The sequence below is a fragment of the Littorina saxatilis genome, linkage group LG16 (assembly GCF_037325665.1).
Source record: "Littorina saxatilis isolate snail1 linkage group LG16, US_GU_Lsax_2.0, whole genome shotgun sequence".
NCBI classification, from domain to species: Eukaryota; Metazoa; Mollusca; class Gastropoda; order Littorinimorpha; family Littorinidae; genus Littorina; species Littorina saxatilis.
The window spans coordinates 12,578,971-12,599,549 of record NC_090260.1 but is presented as its reverse complement, the minus strand read 5'-3'; the positions used below and the strand labels follow the sequence as shown (position 1 = coordinate 12,599,549).

General features: G+C 41.6%; 1 protein-coding gene across 1 annotated transcript; it reads left to right on the top strand.

Moving 5' to 3' along the window:
- The first annotated feature begins 4,474 nt into the window (after positions 1-4,474).
- LOC138950414 (uncharacterized) lies at positions 4,475-20,228 on the top strand. The gene is made up of 6 exons (XM_070322152.1): positions 4,475-4,597; positions 7,279-7,488; positions 9,143-9,170; positions 10,694-10,888; positions 11,371-11,489; positions 19,320-20,228. The coding sequence occupies exons 2-6, from the start codon at positions 7,288-7,290 to the stop codon at positions 19,437-19,439; spliced, it is 663 nt and encodes a 220-aa protein (XP_070178253.1). The 5' UTR covers positions 4,475-4,597; positions 7,279-7,287; the 3' UTR covers positions 19,440-20,228.
- The last annotated feature ends 351 nt before the right edge of the window (positions 20,229-20,579 follow it).

Below are 20,579 nucleotides of genomic sequence, written 5' to 3'. Positions count from 1 at the left end.
TTTGGTTCCGACATGACTTGTCGTTTTTGACGCGTAGTAATTAGCATATGTATACTTTGTTTTTTCTGGATTGAGAGACATGTGGTTTAAATGCGTCCATTCTACAGCATCATCGACACACTTCTGAAGCGTGTCGACTACCGAAGTAATATCATCACCTGAGGTATGAATAGTAGTATCATCAGCTAGCATATCACACTGTCCAGAGGATATGTGTAATGGTAAGTCATTGATGTAGACAGAAAATAATAAAGGTCCAAGGACCGAGCCTTGTGGGACCCCATATAAAATTGGCATTGCTTCAGAGCTCGAACTGTTAAAGGTAACTTTTTGTGTTCTTCCCGACAAAAAAGAGGCTATAAAAGTCTGTGTGGGCTGTGGTAGTCTATAAATGGAAAGTTTCCGCAAAAGGAGGGCGTGATCAATAACATCAAATGCCTTTGCAAAGTCCATAAACAGTGCTCCACATAACTTATTAGAGTTGATTTTTGATAACCAAGAGTCCACCAGTTCTGTCAGTGCCGTCTGGCACGAGTGTTTAGGTCTAAAACCAGACTGAGTTTCATGAAACAAATTGTTTGATGTAAAGTATATCATAATATGGTCATTGACATGCTTTTTCAGTAGTTTTGACAATACTGGTAAAACGGATATCGGTCTAAAATTTGAGGGATCTGTTTTATCACCTGCCTTAAAGAGGGGGATCACTTTAGCTTCCTTGAAAGCTTTGGGATAAACACTTTTTTCAATACAGAGGTTGTAAATATACGTTAGAGATTTCGCTATATGTGGGGCTGATAATCTAAGAATTTTGCTGTCTATTTCATCAGTTCCCTTAGTGCTATTTTCTTTCAAGTGAGTTAGAGAATTATATACTTTGGAGACTGACAAAAAAGGTATAACTTGTGCCTCGTATTTAATTTTGGTGTCACAGTACTTGCGCAAAATGTGTCGGATTTGTCAGTTTTTATATTTAGTCAAGTTTTGACTAAATATTTTAACATCGAGGGGGAATCGAAACGAGGGTCGTGGTGTATGTGCGTGTGTGCGTGCGTGTGTGCGTGCGTGCGTGTGTGTGTGTGTGTAGAGCGATTCAGACTAAACTACTGGACCGATCTTTATGAAATTTGACATGAGAGTTCCTGGGTATGAAATCCCCGAACGTTTTTTTCATTTTTTTGATAAATGTCTTTGATGACGTCATATCCGGCTTTTCGTGAAAGTTGAGGCGGCACTGTCACGCCCTTATTTTTCAACCAAATTGGTTCAAATTTTGGTCAAGTAATCTTCGCCGAAGCCCGGACTTCGGTATTGCATTTCAGCGTGGTGGCTTAAAAATTAATTAATGACTTTGGTCATTAAAAATCGGAAAATTGTAAAAAAAAATAAAAATTTATAAAACGATCCACATTTACGTTTATCTTATTCTCCATCATTTGCTGATTCCAAAAACATATAAATATATTATATTCGGATTAAAAACAAGCTCTGAAAATTAAATATATAAAAGTTATTATCAAAATTAAATTGTCCAAATCAATTTAAAAACACGTTCATCTTATTCCTTGTCGGTTCCTGATTCCAAAAACATATAGATATGATATGTTTGGATTAAAAACACGCTCAGAAAGTTAAAGCAAAGAGAGGTACAGAAAAGCGTGCTATCCTTCTTAGCGCAACTACTACCCCGCTCTTCTTGTCAATTTCACTGCCTTTGCCATGAGCGGTGGCCTGACGATGCTACGAGTAAAATGGCATTGCGTTCAGTTTCATTCTGTGAGTTCGACAGCTACTTGACTAAATATTGTATTTTCGCCTTACGCGACTTGTTATTACTTTACTTGCAACTGAACAGAAGTGATTATTAATTTCATCTGGCGAAATATCGTTTTCGTTCCATGATGTGGTCTTTACACATTTATTAGTTAAAAGATTAATGGCTTTCCTTGTTTCCTTGGAACTGTTGCCTTTCTTAAGAATGTTTTCGAAGAACTGCTTTTTTGACTGTCGAGTCATATACTGACATTTTGCTTTCTGTGTTTTGTACTCTTCAGATTGGCGGTCGATCCGGCATAGATAATCTCGGTAATGTTGGGCTTCTATAATTTCAGGAGTGATCCACCCTGGCCGATATGAATACTTAATTCTTCTTGACCTTTTAGGTGCATGTTTATCTAAAACTTCGCGAAATGTAGAATACCATGTTTTTAAAGCGTCATCAGGATTGGTCTTGTTATATATCTCATTAAACGGTGCAGAAAGCAGGTCTTCAAGAAAAAGTACTTCATTAAACTTAGCAAATGACCTGTACGTGAGGACAGTATGACCAAGCTTAGGAATTTTCACACCTTTTTTGACCATGTACAGCAAATAGGGAAATGGTCGCTTATGCCTATGACAGGTACACAGGTTTCTATTACATGTTTTGAGTCGGTAGAGTATAAGTGATCAATGATGGTACTGGACGAGGGCGTGACTCGCGTTGGCGTATTGATCAGTTGGGACATATTAAATACAGTAGTAATATCTTTCCAAGATTTATTAGATTTCGTCATGTCAATGTTAAAGTCCCCCATGAGAAGAATCTCTTTTGATTCTAAACAAACTAAATCCATCATGGTTACAAACTTGTCAACCCAGTTCGCTGGTTTAGCTGGATTCCGATAGAGAAATCCAATCAAAATAGGAGATGCATGCTTTAACTTCACCTCTGTCCATATGCACTCCACACCAAAATTGTCAAACTGAGGTAAGCGCTTGAATGTTATATGTTCATTTATATAAACTAAAAGGCCCGTTTCTTTAGGATTTTTTGGGTCCCTTCGTATAGTTTGAAAACCGTTGATAAAAATTTCTGTATCGTCTATGCAGGAGTTAAGTCTAGATTCTGAGAACCCAAAAATATGAAACCCCCTGCCATAAGACTCACTGTTCTGAACAACCTGGGAAACATCAGACATTTTGTTTACAATATGATTGGTATTAAGGTGTCCTATACGAAGGCCTTCAGTCACAGGCCAACGATTGTGGTCATATAACTTAGTCATCACGTTAAAAGTATGCAAAGCAACAACACAAATGAAACAAAATAATTAAGCAAACAACAAAAATTGTATGAAAGGAAACAAAAATGTTAAAAAGATGAATACTATTTAGTAGCAAACAGTGCTCAATTCAACTTCCAGGGAACAATGTAAGAACACACAAAACGCTGGAAATAAAATTGTTGAACAAAGCGATTGGAAATGAAACATTAATTAACCAAGAAACAATGCGGTTGACACACAACGATGCTATGATGAATATCAACTCGAATTCCGTAGATACAAAAGTTACTGACAATCCGAATACACAGTGGGAAAATTACAAAAATTGAGAAAGAAGTCGCGCTATGAGCTTTAGGGCAGCAGCTGGATTGTCAGTGGAAGAGGGGACAGTCACGTGCTCAACAGTTGAGAGAGAGAGAGAGAGAGAGAGAGAGAGAGAGAGAGAGAGAGAGAGAGAGAGAGAGAGAGAGAGAGAGAGAGAGAGAGAAATAAAACAGAAACGAGAAAAGTAATTTTCTAAAACGGTTAATGACGCTTCCCTGGTTTTTGTTCTTGTTTATTACATTTAGTCAAGTTTTGACTAAATGTTTTAACGTAGAGGGGGGAATCGAGACGAGGGTCGTGATGTATGTGTGTGTGTCTGTGCGTGCGTGCGTGTGTGTGTGTAGAGCGATTCAGACTAAACTACTGAACCGATCTTTATGAAATTTGACATGAGAGTTTCTGGGTATGATATCCCGAGACGTTTTTTTCACTTTTTTGATAAATGTCTTTGATGACGTCATATCCGGCTTTTCGTGAAAGTTGAGGCGGCACTGTCACGCTCTTATTTTTCAACCAAATTGGTTGAAATTTTGATCAAGTAGTCTTCGACGAAGCCCGGACTTCGGTATTGCATTTCAGCGTGGTGGCTTAAAAATTAATTATGACTTTGGTCATTAAAAATCGGAAAAAATTGTAAAAAAAAAAAAAATTTATAAAACGATCCAAATTTACGTTTATCTTATTTTCCATCATTTTCTTATTTCAAAAACATATAAATATGTTATATTTGGATTAAAAACAAGCTCTGAAAAATAACAATTTAAAAATTATTATCAAAATTAAAATTTCGATATCAATTTAAAAACACTTTCATCTTATTCCTTGTCGGTTCCTGATTCCAAAAACATATAGATATGATATGTTTGGATTAAAAACACGCTCAGAAAGTTAAAACGAAGAGAGGTACAGAAAAGTGTGCTGTCCTTCTAAGCGCAACTACTACCCCACTCTTCTTGTCAATTTCACTGCCTTTGCCATGAGCGGTGGACTGACGATGCTACGAGTATGCGGTCTTGCTGCGTTGCATTGCGTTCAGTTTCATTCTGTGAGTTCGACAGCTACTTGACTAAATGTTGTATTTTCGCCTTACGCGACTTGTCTTTGTATTTCCATCATTGTCTGTATGCTGGTATAAATGAACCAGCTAGGCCACTCTTCGTTATCTACTGAATCCAGTCGTCCCAGACACAGCGTGTATTTTGGCATTGTTAATCCATCTTCTCAAGGTATAGTAGAACATTGAAAGACTTTTTAAAAGTTGTCGTTATCTGATGTTGTTTCATGTTTTTGTGCCAGAATCAAAAAACAAGAAAGGTAGGTTGTTGGAAAGTTTGTTATTGACAAAACAACACATTAACAAATATATCGACCCAACGGTCTTTTAACTGCACAGACAAACAATTAATAACGAACACTTATCTGGCTGATTTTTTTCTTCCGCCTGCCACGAAGCCGCAAGCGATTGTCTGTCAATGTTTTGATTCATTCGCTTGCGGCTCTGTATCATTATCCGTACGTGCTGCAAGATCGTTTCTTTTTACTTTACACCAGGTTCACCGTATTAATTCACGAGATGTGAACGTAAGCGAACCAGACTGAAACTTCGCGCCACGCAAACATTCTTGAGTCACTGAAGATAGCATGGACCAACCAATTTTTACTTTTTGAGTTTAAAAAAAAAATTGGAACTTATCTCTGGGATTTTAGAAGCCAGAATATATTTTATTTTTTCAAATTGCAACTAAAATGGATTTGTTGTGATGATTTTAGTTGGGTAGGGTGCACACACCACTCGGACACGTTTTGTTAAAAAAAAAAGTGGAACCCCCCACTTCAAATGTAGAATTTTAAAAACATGAATCATGAAAATTATTAACAAAGTTAATCATATAATTATGTCTAAAACAAATACACAATGTTCTATTGTAACTTGCGTTGGGAATCCCTCGCGACTTTCTTTGTTTAGTGGGGCACTTACGGGGGTCTCGGCAAGTCTCAACCCCAGTAAGTGCCCCACTAAACAAAGAAAGTCTCTCGGGATTTCCAATGCGAGTTAAAAGTAGAACATTGAGTAATTTCTATGTACGCCATGGTCAGTGTGTATGATTGGTGCTTAGTGTTTGGATAAAGCGACTAGGCGTAGCGATCTTTTTTTAGTTTTTTTGTGTTTTTGTTGTTGTATTTGCCAAGCACATCATTGTGGGGCTTTTAATCAATAACATGCATCCGTTACAATGTATCATCATTCATCCTTCATCATGTATAATAAATATGTAGATGGCAAGTATACAAGACATATATACAACATTAGGACATGACAGACAGACGGACATATAACATACCGTTCACCATGGAGAGCATGTTAGGTTGGTGCTCAGTGTTTGGATAAACCGACTGGGCGTAGAGATCTTTTGTCCTGTACGCTATGGACAGTATGTTAGGTTGGTGCCTAGTGTTTGGATAAACCGACTGGGCGTAGAGATCTTTTGTCCTGTACGCTATGGACAGTATGTTAGGTTGGTGCCTAGTGTTTGGATAAACCGACTGGGCGTAGAGATCTTTTGTCCTGTACGCTATGGACAGTATGTTAGGTTGGTGCCTAGTGTTTGGATAAACCGACTGGGCGTAGAGATCTTTTGTCCTGTACGCTATGGACAGTATGTTAGGTTGGTGCCTAGTGTTTGGATAAACCGACTGGGAGTAGAGATCTTTTGTCCTGTACGCTATGGACAGTATGTTAGGTTGGTGCCTAGTGTTTGGATAAACCGACTGGGCGTAGAGATCTTTTGTCCTGTACGCTATGGACAGTATGTTAGGTTGGTGCCTAGTGTTTGGATAAACCGACTGGGCGTAGAGATCTTTTGTCCTGTACGCTATGGACAGTATGTTAGGTTGGTGCCTAGTGTTTGGATAAACCGACTGGGCGTAGAGATCTTTTGTCCTGTACGCTATGGACAGTATGTTAGGTTGGTGCCTAGTGTTTGGATAAACCGACTGGGCGTAGAGATCTTTTGTCCTGTACGCTATGGACAGTATATGTGAACGTCAATAGTCAATCAGTTCGACCTTCAAGCTCTTCTCTCTATACTTGACACGCCAACACACTCACTGGCTTCGCTAATAGTTGGGTTATTGTTTGGATAGGCTTCAGTCGTTAAGATTAACCCTTTTTGTTCGTTTGCCTGCGGTCATTTGCTTTTTTTTTTTTCTTTTTTTTTTACTTTTTGGTTTGGTTGTCTTTGGAGTTGACTCGAACACTGCAGGCAGTGACTGTGTTCTGTCGCTGTCCCGGGGAACGCCAATCTTCTTCTTCTTCTCGATCGCTCAGACAGGGACTCCCCGATCCGGAACTTCTGATGAGAAGAGGCGAAGAAACTCGGAGCGTTCTTATTGGGTTTGCTTTTGATTATACCTTTGTAATGTTCTTTCGCTCCCATGGAACTGACCGGCGATTATTTATACCCCGGTCACACAGAGACGCCGCTTCTATTCCGTTGTAAAATTGTCGGAGAGCGTGGCCAATCGTGGGCCAAACGTGGGAGGATCTCCATGAGCGTGGTTTGGTCGTGGTGGGATCTGCTAGGTCGCGAAGCTGCACGCTCTCCCTACGCTTACTTTGAACCGCACAAAACAAGCGTAGCCGGGTCTGCGCGCACAAATCAGAAAGACTGAGGCGTTTACTATGCTCAGTTAACCCTAATTGGTATAATCATCAAAATCAGTATGCACAGCTCAGGTAATTGACAAAGTTAAATTAACTAGATATATGAACTGTATTGTTTTCAAAAAATCCTTTGTTCACGAAACGTTCTGAGCAGATAATAAAGTGAGGGGAGTAACTTGCAAGGGAAGTAACTTGAATGCCCAAGTAAGCCCGCACAACTTATTCACCTCTTTCTTCCACCAGAATCTCACCATGCTTTTCGCCATCGCGTCGCTCGTCCTGTCCACCATATTGATGACGCAGGCTGACGTTGACAACATCTTGTCGGACGTGACCAACTTCGAGCCTCTTTCTGAAGAGCTGTACATCTTTGACGTCACTTCCGATGCTCCCGTTGCTGAGCTGAAAGGAGCTCTGGAGTCAGCCGGTGTGGAAGTGAGACACAGGTTCAAGGTCAGTGGTGTTTCTTGATAGCATTTTTGGCTCACGAAGTGTAGCCTTTGCGTTCGTAACTTCTGTCTGTCTGTGCGTGCGTGCGTGCGTGCGTGCGTGCGTGCGTGCGTATGTATACACATGTAGAAACTTTAACATTTCCGAGTCTATGTGTGTGTGGTTATCCAAGACTATGGATAAAGCTCGCATAAGAAGATTACGTCACGGTCAAAAGTGTTTGACGTCAATTAATGCATCATGACGTCATGCCTCCCTGTAGTCTTTCTCTCTCGCGCGGTGTGTGTGTGTTCATTTTGTGCACATGTGTTATTGTTACTGTTTGTGTATGTGTACTCGTGTGTGTGTGTGTGTGTGTGTGTGTGTGTGTGTGCGTGCGTGTGTGTGTGTGTGTAAGAAAGAGAGACAGAGAGAGAGTGTGTGTGTGTGTGTATGTGTGTGTGTGTGTGTGTGTGTGTGCATGAGTTTGTGTGTATGTTTGTGTGTGTATGTGTGTTTGTAAAGGTGTGTGTGTCCGTCTGTCTATGTGCGTATGAGTTTTGTATATATGAGATCTGTGTGAGTCACTGTGTGTGTGTGTGTGTGACGGAGTGATTGAGTTTGTGTTACTGAAAGTGTGCATAAGTGTGCTGTGATGCGAGTATGTAGTGTGAGTGTGTGCGTTAAGATTTATTCCTATGCATTACTTGTACATGTATTGCATGAGAATTCCAAAGTTAAAAAATCTCATCTACATGTGTGTGTGTGTGTGTGTACAACATATAGTTTCACATACGTGAGCCTTGAAGGCTTTGCCTCTTGTTAAGGTAGCAATCTTAAATACAATCTCATAGTCTGGATTGAACCAAAGACTGCTCGTTGAATTTATCAAACAAATAGAAAAATGCAGTTGGCACAGATGTGCTGGAACATAAAAATTACATCTCAACTACAAATTTTAAAGACAGAGAAAAACGGCACAAGAAAATGCCCTGATGAAGTGACATATCAATTTATTTAATTTTTTTTTTTTTATTCACAGACGCGAAATTTTGAGACTGCTGTGGGAAGGAGACCGTGATTTTGTTGCATCACTCCCAACTGGTTACAGAAAAAGTATCGTCCGCTCCGTGGCCATTTTGTTATGATCGCGTGACAAAGTTGATTATCACGTGACATCTTGCCATATTTAGAGTTGTGTGTACAGTAAACACATCCGCGAAAGATAGCTCGCTTAAAACTGTCTGACATAACAATTCTTTTGTAATTTAAAAATTACACAACACCATGAAAAATCATTATCGACGATCGCAAATCTGCTTATATCCATAACACATTACGAAAAACTCTAAATATGTAAAAAATAAAATAAAAAATAAAATAAAAAGCCGATTTCATCTTCAGAAAAGGAAAACAAAGGCATCCTGTCAGGGATAAATGAGACCCAAAGGGAACTAACTCATTAATTTTGACCTGAGTTCAAGATGGGTTGATGGTTGATGCAACAGTCGATGGTTTGGTTGGTTGATCTGTGAGTGGGATGTCCGGTTGGTTGATGATTGATGGTTGATATGATGCTACAGTCGATGGTTTGGTTGGTTGATTTGTGAGTTGGATGTCCGGTTGGTTTAGCAAGAACTGTCACTGCAATAGCTTACTGAAGTTTTTTCTTCAACAGGTGATCGGCACGCATCAGTATTTCTTTGGTGAGTACACAAAAAGAGTCTCACCACATCTTTCAAAAAGCGAATCTGTGTTTGCGATGTGTGTGTGTGTGTTCTTTTGCTTACCTTTTCAATAATTATACTTTGGTTGAGGCAAGATGGAAGATTATGCCAAGCCTCGGACCTTCGTCCTTTCTTTGCAGTTCTCAGCTCCCTCTCTCTTCTTTGTCTCTCCATCGTCTCTCTCTCACGTCTTCTCTCTATCCTTCTGTATCTCTCTCTCTCTCTTCTTTGTCTCTCCATCGTCTCTCTCTCACGTCTTCCCTCTATTCTTCTGTATATCTCTCTCTCTGTATCTCTCTCTTCTTTGTCTCTCGATCGTCTCTCTCTCTCTCTCACGTCTTCCCTCTATTCTTCTGTATCTCTCTCTCTCTCTTCTTTGTCTCTCCATCGTCTCTCTCTCTCACGTCTTCTCTCTATCCTTCTGTATATCTCTCTCTCTCTCTCTCTTCTTTGTCTCTCCATCGTCTCTCTCTCACGTCTTCCCTCTATTCTTCTGTATATCTCTCTCTCTCTTCTTTGTCTCTCCATCGTCTCTCTCTCTCTCACGTCTTCCCTCTATTCTTCTGTATCTCTCTCTCTCTCTCTCTCTCTTCTTTGTCTCTCCATCGTCTCTCTCTCACGTCTTCCCTCTATTCTTCTTTATCTCTCTCTCTCTTCTTTGTCTCTCCATCGTCTCTCTCTCACGTCTTCCCTCTATTCTTCTGTATATCTCTCTCTCTCTCTTCTTTGTCTCTCCATCGTCTCTCTCTCTCTCACGTCTTCCCTCTATTCTTCTGTATATATCTCTCTCTCTCTCTCTTCTTTGTCTCTCCATCGTCTCTCTCTCACGTCTTCCCTCTATTCTTCTTTATCTCTCTCTCTCTTCTTTGTCTCTCCATCGTCTCTCTCTCACGTCTTCCCTCTATTCTTCTTTATCTCTCTCTCTCTTCTTTGTCTCTCCATCGTCTCTCTCTCACGTCTTCCCTCTATTCTTCTTTATCTCTCTCCATCGTCTCTCTCTCACGTCTTCCCTCTATTCTTCTTTATCTCTCTCTCTTCTTTGTCTCTCCATCGTCTCTCTCTCACGTCTTCCCTCTATTCTTCTTTATCTCTCTCTCTTCTTTGTCTCTCCATCGTCTCTCTCTCACGTCTTCCCTCTATTCTTCTTTATCTCTCTCTCTCTCTTTCTCTTCTTTGTCTCACACTCTCTCTGCCCCCCTCTCTCTCTCCGTCCATCTCTTTTCTCTATCCCATTCTCTCTTCCTTCACCCCCCTATCTCTCTCACAATCTCTGTCTCTCTCTCTCTCTCTGTCTCGCACTCTCTCTCCTTTCATCTCTCTTCTCTCTCTGATTCTCTCTTCCTTCACTCCCCTCTCTCTCTCTTATTGAGCTTTAGAATGGAGCTATTGGCTGAGCATACGGGTCCAGGCTATCAGGTTCAAAGCTCAACTTATCCACCCTCTCTCTCTCTCTCTCTCCACCCTCCTGGCGCTGACAGTGGCCATATTTTCTGACGTAACAGTTGTCGTTGATGATGGGAGCGACGCTCTGAGTCAGCTGACATTCCCAGAAGATTCTCTTGTGACGCAATATCCGGTAGAACACTGGGCAGATTTCTTCGAGATGGTTGGTGCGGGCGATTGGAATGAAGAGGATACAGCGGAGGGACTGGTTGATAAGGATCTGTTGGTTATCATTTGGGAGTTTGTTTTCCCTGGTAAGTGAGGGATTTTATCTGTGCGTGTGTGTGTGGAGGGGTGTAGGAGAGTGTTGGTACGCGCGCTCGTGTTGGGTGTGGTGTGGTGTGGTGTGGTGTGTGTGTGTGGGTGCGTGTGTTTGTTTATGTGTGTGGCTCTTTGTGTATGTCCTAAAAAGAGAGAGAGAGAGAGAGAGAGAGGAGAAGAGAGAGAGAGAGAAGAGAGAGAGAAGAGAGAGAGGAGGAGAAGAGAGAGAGAGAGAGAGAGAGAGAGAGAGAGACAGAGAGAGAGAGACAGAGAGAGAGAGAGAGTCTGTGTGACCAAATGTGTTGGAGAGCGCTAATTTGTGCGTGTGTGCGCGTTTGTATGTATGCGTGTGCGTGTGTCAGGAGCGGTTGGGGTGGGGTGTGGGAGGGGTGTGTGTGAGCGCTTTTCTGTACTGATTCTCTCATTCCCTGGTCATGTGACTCTCTGAATGTCAGTTACTTCTGTCTCTGTGCAGAAGGCTCTTCGACATCGCAGTTGAAATCCGAGATGAAAGCCATGGCAAATGCATTCAAAAAACCGGCACAGAAAGTCCATTCCGTGCATTACTCAGTGGTGGGAAGAAACCCCCCAAAGGTGTGTGTTAAACGGGTAAACAGGAAGGGTCATTGGTGTACTGACCTATCCATATGAATTGCGCTGTGGTGGGAAGATACCTCCCAAAGGTGTGTGTTAAACGGGTAAACAGGAAGGCTCATAGGAATTGCGCAGTGGTGGGAAGAAAAAACCCAAAGGTGCGTGTTACACGGGTAAACAGGAAGGCTTATTGGTGTACTAACTTATTTGTATGAATTACGGAGTGGTGGGAAGATACCCCCCAAAGGTGCGTGTTACACGGGTAAACAGGAAGGGTCATTGGTGTGCTAACTTACGGGTAAACAGGAAGGGTCATTGGTGTGCTAACTTACGGGTAAACAGGAAGGGTCATTGGTGTGCTAACTTACGGGTAAACAGGAAGGGTCATTGGTGTGCTAACTTACGGGTAAACAGGAAGGGTCATTGGTGTGCTAACTTACGGGTAAACAGGAAGGGTCATTGGTGTGCTAACTTATTTGTATGAATTACGGAGTGGTGGAAAGATACCCCCCAAAGGTGTGTGTTACACGGGTAGACAGGAAGGCTTATTGGTGTACTGACTTATCCATGTTTTCCTTGGGTAAGTTAATATCCACGAGGAAATTCGGGCTGCTGACATTGGGGATAGCGTGCAATGACAGAGTCGCGCTGGCTCATATATACGAGCACACGAGGTGTGTTCGAACAACTGGAAGAGTCTGCACATAGTTGACTTTTGAAAATAAATTCCTCAGATTCGAACCCACGACAATATCTACGTACCAGGTATAAAGCCAGCGCCCTTCTGACTGAGCTACGTCTCCGCCCCTTGTTGATTTTGTTTTTATTGGGGAGGGTTGGGGGGGGGGGGGGAGGGGTGGAGGGTAGATCGAGAGAAATCGCCAGCGTCTGTGCGCGACAACGGGGTAATATTCGGAGTAAGCGGAACAAGCATGCTGAAAAGCATGGCACGAATGTCTACGTGTTTTTTTCTGCAATGCATGCATAAAGCGGCGTTTCCTAAAAAGATTATACATCCATTGAACATTAGATTTCCCTTCTTTGAACCATGTGACGTCAGAGTGGTCTAGTAATAAATTCAGTTATTGCAGACATTGTGCGCATGTATTGGCGGGATTAAAGACAGACAGACAGACAGACAGATAGATAGATAGATAGATAGATAGATAGATAGATAGATAGATAGATAACTCATAACATTTTATTGATCCAACAAAGGAAATTAAATTGGTCATCAGCACATATAGGTCATTAATTAATAATTATAAAAGAATAAGAGAAGAAAATTCATAAAACCCATGATAACAAAAAAAAATATCTAAAGTAATATATGTACAACTACAATACCCTTTTTACTTGCACACATGACACACCGACACACCAACACACACGCATACATACCTACATACATACCTACCTACATACATACATACATACATACATACATACAAAGTGTAGTTAAGAACATCACAGTAAGTATATTGTTTGCATTAACAGATAAGTTTTTATGTAAATGATGATAACAACAATCCATAATTAACGCTATTGCACTACAAGATACATGGTTGGTTGGTTTTTGGGGTTTAATGTCTCTTCAGCAGATGCTAGCTGCTATTCGAGACCGATGCAATTATTTTCTTTTCCCTTCATATGGCAAGTTCTACGTTTCAGACTATTTACATTCAAATCTATCACTGTAAAAGAAGGTTCTAAAAATTAATAATTTTCACTTCTGGTACTTTAAATCTTGTAAAAAATCTTGATCTCTTTTAAAAAGTTAAAAATCTTGTCCGGGGGAACATCCCGGAATAAAACCTTCAGTGTTTCCGCATTGTAGTGTTTGTCTCGAAATTCTTGAACGTCTACACATTTTGTGAGAACATGTTCTAATGTCCATGGTTCGTCACATCCAAAACAGTATGGTGGATCTTCACCTTTCAGCAGATACGAATGTGTAATGTGACTGTGCCCAATGTGTAAGCGACAGAGAACTGTCTCTTCTTTCCTGTTGAGGCGACATTGGGGTAGGCTGTCCGACAGCTGGGGGACGATCTTATGAAGTTTATTTTCTTCACATTCGTCCCATTCACTCTGCCATAGGTACTTTATGTACATATTGGTGCGAGTTCTGAAATCTGAATGCTTTGTGTGTTTGTCAGTGATGAGTCTTTCTCTGGCTTCTTTAGCAGCTTGATCAGCTGCAGAGTTGCCTCTAATTCCAACATGAGATGGCACCCATGCAAACACAATCCTTTTGCCTTCTTCAATCAGAGATGCATGTAGCTCTTGGATTTCGACCAACAGTGGGTGATCTAGCTGAGTTCCCTTCACGGCGGTAAGAGCCGATAGGGAATCCGACAGAATCAGGAAGTCTTTCTTTTTTGACTGATATACCTGTTTCAGAGCTAGCTGTAAAGCTTTCAACTCTGCAGAAAATACAGAACTGTCATCCGGAAGACGGGCCGAAAAGGCCCTATCGAGTTTAGGACCTGTGACAGAAGCTGATGCCACTTTACTTTCAGCTTTGGACCCATCAGTGTATATTCGTTGATGGGAAGGAAACTCGGTACAGAACTGGCTAAAACACTGTTTAAAAATCAAATCATTTGTCTCTGACTTCTTTAACCTTGTCAGATCGAGTCGAACAACTGGATCTGGCAATGTCCATGGAGGTGTTTCTGTCCATCGATTTTCACTAACATGATCGAGTTTTATCTTTGATTCGGCCAGATGTGACTGAATCCGAGAAGACAGAGGTGCTCGATCATTTGGGTGACTTTAAAAAAATTCAGAGCATTGTGGTTGAAATACGCATTGGTAGGCTGGATTTGTAGGCATAGCTTTCAGTTTCAACACATAATTTAGGGTGAGTTTCAGGCGTCGCAGCCTCAGAGAGGGTTCTTTGGCCTCAAAATATAAGGACTGTACTAGAGACGTCCTGAAAGCTCCCAGACAAAGACGTATACCCTGGTGGTGTATTGTGTCTAATAGCCTTAGGTTGGATTTTGCGGCTCCACCATAGACGACACAACCATAGTCCAACTTGGATCGGATTAAAGCACGGTAAAGTCTGAGTAGGACTGTGCGGTCAGCACCCCAGTCCGTATGAGAAACCACTTTCAATACATCCAGAGCTTTCAGACATGATGTTCTCAGATACTGGATATGTTTAAGGAATGTTAGTCGACGGTCAAAGGTCAGTCCTAGGAATTTAAATTCTTCAACAACCTTGACAGGATTACCATTCAGGACCAGAGAGGGTTCTGGCATGGCTCCCCTTTGTTTGCAAAGATGCATACAGACAGTTTTGCTGGTGGAAAATTTGAAACCGTTCTCTGTTACCCATTTTTGCACCTTGTCGATACATAATTGAAGCTGCCTTTCCACTCTATGTAGGGATTTGCCACGCACACAAAGTGCAAAGTCATCAACAAACAAGGATGACTCGGATCCTTTCAGTACTGCCTTTACTATGTTATTGATTTTGATGTTGAACAACATGGGTGATAGAATGCTTCCTTGAGGAACACCCATCTCTTGTTGACAGAACTCTGATAGGTTGGGACCGACCCGTACTGTAAAAAATCGATTACTTAGAAATCCTTCCACAAAAACAGGGAGACGTCCACGAAAACCCATTTCATGCAAATCAGCTAAAATACCGTGTTTCCAGGTCGTGTCGTAAGCCTTCTCGAGATCAAAAAATATAGCTAGTACATGTTCAGATCTCGCAAAGGCCTCTCGAACGAAGGTCTCAAAACGTACCAAATGATCAGTGGTGCTGTGTCCCTTTCGGAAGCCACATTGCACATCACTTAAGAGGTTTTGTTTTTCTAGGTACCACACCATCCTAGCGTTGACCAATCGCTCCATGGTTTTACACAGACAGCTGGTCAAGGCTATCGGACGGTAGTTGCTGGGGTTTGTATGATCTTTACCTGGTTTTGGAATGGGGACAATCATCGCTTCTTGCCATGAAGGTGGAAAGGATCCACTCTCCCATATGTGGTTAAAAACCTTCAGCAAGACCAGAAGACAACTTTCTGGTAGGTGTGTGAGGAACTGATAATGTATTCCGTCCAGCCCCGTTGCTGAGTTGTTGCATTTTTGTAAGGCTTGTTTGAGTTCAGTTATACTGAACAACTTGTTGTAGTTCTCCTCATTCTGAGATGAGAAGTTTATGGGTTTACGTTCTTGGGTGGCTTTGATTTTTTGAAAATCTGTGCAGTAATTTTCTGTTGATGAGTTTTTTTCCATTGTTGAAGCCAGAACGTTTGCTACTTCATTCTTTTGGGTTATAAGGGATCCATTTACCACAAGGTGGTTAATTGATGCAGATCCTTTTTTCCCTTTGATTTTACGAATAGCATTCCAAACTTTACTTGATGATACCTTAGAGTTTAAGTTTGAGCAAAAAGACCTCCAGGATGTTCTTTTAGAATGTTTTATGACAGTGCGACTCTTAGCGCGAAATCTGAAGAAAGTCAACTTCTTGCCAAGGGTCGGGCATCTGTAGAACCTGTGTAGACTTCTCTTTCGCTCAGATCGGGCTTCTTGGCATTCTTTATTAAACCATGGCACTTTAATGCGGTTGTTTGAAGATGTTTTTGGGATGTACTCAGTGGCAATGTCTTGTAGAGTGTTTGTAAAAATAGATGATGGGTCGTCACTTCCATCAAAGACAGTGTCTTCTGTGAGTTGGACAGAACATTCGGCAGTAAAAGACAGCCAGTTTGCCTTGTTCAGGTTCCATCTCTGGGGGGAAGCTTCTTCCAATCCATCTATTTGAGACATCAAGATAGGGAAATGATCGCTACCACATGTGTCATCATAGACTTTAAATTCAAAGTCTAGAACAAGAGAGGTGTCGCAAATAACTAGATCTAGTATGGACTTGCATCCTGTTGCTGGATGGAGATATGTTGGTACTCCATCGTTTAAAACGCATAGATTACGATTGTCTAAAAAATCTTCTAGAATTCGTCCTCTCGTACTTAGAGAGTTGCTGCCCCATAAAGGGGAATGAGCGTTAAAATCTCCCATTAAAACAAAGGGAGCTGGAAGCTGATCAATAAGATTTTCAAGATCGTGCTTCGTGTAACATTTGGATGGTGACAGATATACACTGCAGAGAGTGATGGTTTTATCTAATGTCACTCGTGCTGCGACGGCTTGAATGTTTGTACATAGGTTGATCTCACTACAAAGTACACTTTTCTTAATCAAAAGAGCAACTCCCCCAGACGTGTTATTGTCTGAATGGTTTCTAAAAACATTGTATCCAGATACATTAAAATCTTTGTTTGGTTTCAGCATTGTTTCCTGTAATGCTGTAGCAACAGGATGAAATTTGTGTAAAAGTAGACATAATTCTTCATAGTTAGCTTGGACCCCTCTACAATTCCATTGAATAAAATTGGCTATGTTTGTTTAGTTTTAAGAAGTTTCTGCCTCCATACCCTCTTCGTCGGATAAACTCCCAAAATGATTGTATAGTGTGATGGGATTTTTCTCCATTTTTGGGGTGCGAGGCGATCTTTGGGGCAGAGTAACTTTTCCCTTGTCCGGAGGTGTTCGTGGTGTGGATTGAGTAAGGTCCACTACCTCCACTACCTCGACGGCCCCCTTCCTGTGAGTTGCCCTGTGAACGGGCTTCTGGGTTGGGGTGGTGAAGCGAACCTCACCAGGAGACCCCATAGGGTCCTCAATTGGGGTGGTGAAGCGAACCTCACCAGGAGCCCCCACAGGGTCTCCAGTTGGGGCGGTGAAGCAAACCTCACCAGGAGACCCCATAGAGTCTCCAGTGGGGATAGCCCCACCTGTGCTTTCATCTGTCTGTGTACAAATACTTTTGTTTCTTGTGGGCTCTGTCCTTTTCAACATGGACGGGCCTGCCTGGACACCCACAGACCTATATGAAATACTGGTCTGGGTGGGTGTTGACTTTGTTGCAGGTCTTTGACTGACTGCTGCCGCAAAACTTTTCTGGAAGGAAAAAACATTCGTTTTTTCAACCTCCTTCCTGGCGTCTGAGAAAGACATCTTTTTCTCCGTTTTTGTTTTTTGAATGGCCTGTTCAAACTTGTATTTTGGACATTCTCTGGAGGACGGGGAATGGTTTCCCTTACAGTTTGTGCAGGTGGGTGGTGATGTGCAGGGACCTTCGTGAGGATCTCCGCCACACCTCTCGCACACTGCCTTCTGTTTACATCCAGCCTTTGAATGTCCAAATCTTTGGCATTGGAAACATCTCATTGGTGATGGAATATACAAAGTCACTCTTATTTGAACAAATCCCACTTTTATTTTCTCAGGGATGGTTGGGGTACAAAAAGTGACGAAAAGGGTGTTGGTGGGTACTCTGATATCGCCCTTCCTGATCAACACCCGGTACACATCAATGACACCTTGATCCTTTAGACCTTCTTTTATTTCAGCCTCACTGAGGCCCTCCAGCTCTCGGCATCGGATGACTCCTTTGCTGGTGTTCAGGCCTCTGTGAGGACTGACCTTGACCGGTCTATCAACAAATTTCTGACCATTCAGACGGAGAAGACCATCTGATGCCTTTTTTGAAGGACATTCAATCAGTAGAGAACCATTACGAAGCCTCTTAATGTTGTCTATCGTTGATGATACTCCTGCAATAACCTTCTGTATCGCAAAAGGCGAAAGTTTGGAGATGGGCTGTGCCTCATCTGCTGTCTCAACAACAATGAAACGGGGCCAGGCCTCGCTGATGTTGTTCTTTGTTGCTCTGACTCGGACTTCATCGTCAGAGTCAGAGTCAACGCAGTATCTTTGTTTGTTTCCGTTTCGGGTGCTTGAAAAAAAAGAAGAAAAAGAAGAGGTGGCCATGTTTGAGGCCTTTATCTTCGTCGCATCTGATCCCCACCCACCACGGAGCCCAACAAGGGGACGCTTAGGTGGAGCGGTTATCCAACTCCAGAGCGCCAAGGATACAGATGGATATACGCAGCGATAAGAGGAAACATATGGTATCAATCTGTAATAGGAGATTTAACTCTTTCCAAGCGGAAACGGGTTAGGTAACAACTTGGCATAATGTTCGTCAACTCTTTCCAAGCGGAAACGGGTTAGGTAACAACTTGGCATAGTGTTTGTCCCGACTACCGCCGCCCCCTCCTACCGCCGCTTGCTCCTTTAGCCAAAGGTCCGATGCAATATGCTCAAGACATATACCCAGACTTGACCAGCCGATTGATTGAAACGGGTAAGCCTTCTTCAACCTCCTGTCTTAGATAAAGACTGGGCCAAAATGATGTGTTGGCGCTACAAAGTCGCAACTAAGTAAACCCCTCAATCATCAGGTCACCAGCCCAAACCGGTACAGGTCGCAGCGCACGGCAAACACGCTGGGTCTTAAGAAGACCACAGAGAAATAAGGATGTGGAAAAGAAGACTTTTGGGAAGTGAAATAAAGGTGATGGATCCAGTCAGGTAGAAATAAGACAAGAAAGGAATCAGAAAACTGCAGGGAATAGTAGGGAGAGTTTTTTGGAAGGAAATATAGGTGAAAGGACTGGTAAGGCAGAAATAAGACAAAAGAAGAGAAGTAAAGGAGTGGGGTAGCTTAGTGGAAACACTCCCGCCGCGAGAAGGCGACCCCATGGGAGCTACAAGATACATAGATACATCAATTGATAAAAAGACAAATAGAAAAAGGATAACTTGACATCATACAGGTACATGTATTCAGTTATTGCTTACATTGTGCGCGTGTCGGCGGGCGTGTGTGTGTGTGTGTGTGGGTGGGTGTGTGTTTAAGTGTGTGTGTGTGTGTGTGTGTGTTTGTGTACAAATCAACAGTTATACGCCTTCATGAACCTAGACGAAAACTCCATGCAGAAAGCCAACCTAGACGGCCTAGACGCAGCTGGCGGTCCTGGCAATAACGTCGTCAGCATGCTTCGCCTTTGTAAAGTTTAACTGACGTCAGCAAAGTCATGACATTACCACGGCTCATAAATTAGCGCCTCTTTTTTGATTTATTGAAATTACTGTTATTGAGAGATCTGTTTGCAAGTCATGCTACAATACTGGTACCAAAAATGTCAAATCACTTCCAAAATTCAGAATTCACACTGGTGAAAATATGTTTAGCCCATTCAATGTCGAGAACAATGCAAGAGCTCAAACAGGTTGTACAAAAGCAATACGGCATATTAGAAAAAAGGCCAGATGCAACTGAAGTCCCATGCATTTAAGAGGCTTTTTTTGTCGAACGGTGTGTAGAAGTTTTTTTTTATTTTTTTATATAATCAACATGTCCAGTTATTTTATTTTCAAATGTCAACAGAACATGTGACGCCACGTACGGGCATGCAGCATGTTGATTAAGGATCAAGTGATGACATTTTTTATTTTTTATTTATTTAAAACGATTTATGACAGTTTTAAATGTAGGAAACGAACACACGGACAAAATAAAGCTTGACAAGATCAACTCAAGCAGTCCACAACATGAGTTAATGTCGGAATTCAATATTTCTACACAATTTTAAAGGCCGATTTCATCGTTTTACTTACTTTTCACACACATCGTATGCCGCTTTTTATGTTATGACAGCTTCCCTGTTGTACAATCAAAATTTTGAATCCAGTTCAAAATGCTACTTGTTTTCAATGGGAATGATCAAGCTACGAACGTAACTGGCCCCAACTGTCACCAATACTGTAGAATGACTCTTGCAATGTAGTTTCCTTATTAAAACTATTGACAGTCTTCCGTATCTTTATTGCAGTCATTTGAAAGAAAAGACTGTATCTTTGTTGCAGTCATTTGAAAGAAAACAAGAGTGCCAATTGTTGCTTTCTTCTGTCCTTACAAGATCAGTGAACGACACTTGGTTTAAATAGTGTTTTATTCGGATACATTCTTTTTTACAAACCCATGGAGCTTATGATATAGCAAAAGAGCACACCAAGATTAAGTGTACAAAACTTGACAATGAGGTTCAAGCATTAAAATAGAACAGAAGAGAGAAATTATAATGGGTTTTTTTGCGCAGTTCTAGCACGTGCGATATGAGAGAATAAAGACACGCCTCTACACATACGATGAGTTAC

Coding starts and splice junctions, on each gene's coding strand:
- LOC138950414 (XM_070322152.1), top strand. CDS start 7,288: ATGCTTTTCGCCATCGCGTCGCTCGTCCTGTCCACCATATTGATGACG. Junction 9,171..10,693: donor CACGCATCAGTATTTCTTTG/GTGAGTACACAA, acceptor CTGACGTAACAG/TTGTCGTTGATGATGGGAGC. Junction 11,490..19,319: donor TGGGAAGAAACCCCCCAAAG/GTGTGTGTTAAA, acceptor ACAAATCAACAG/TTATACGCCTTCATGAACCT.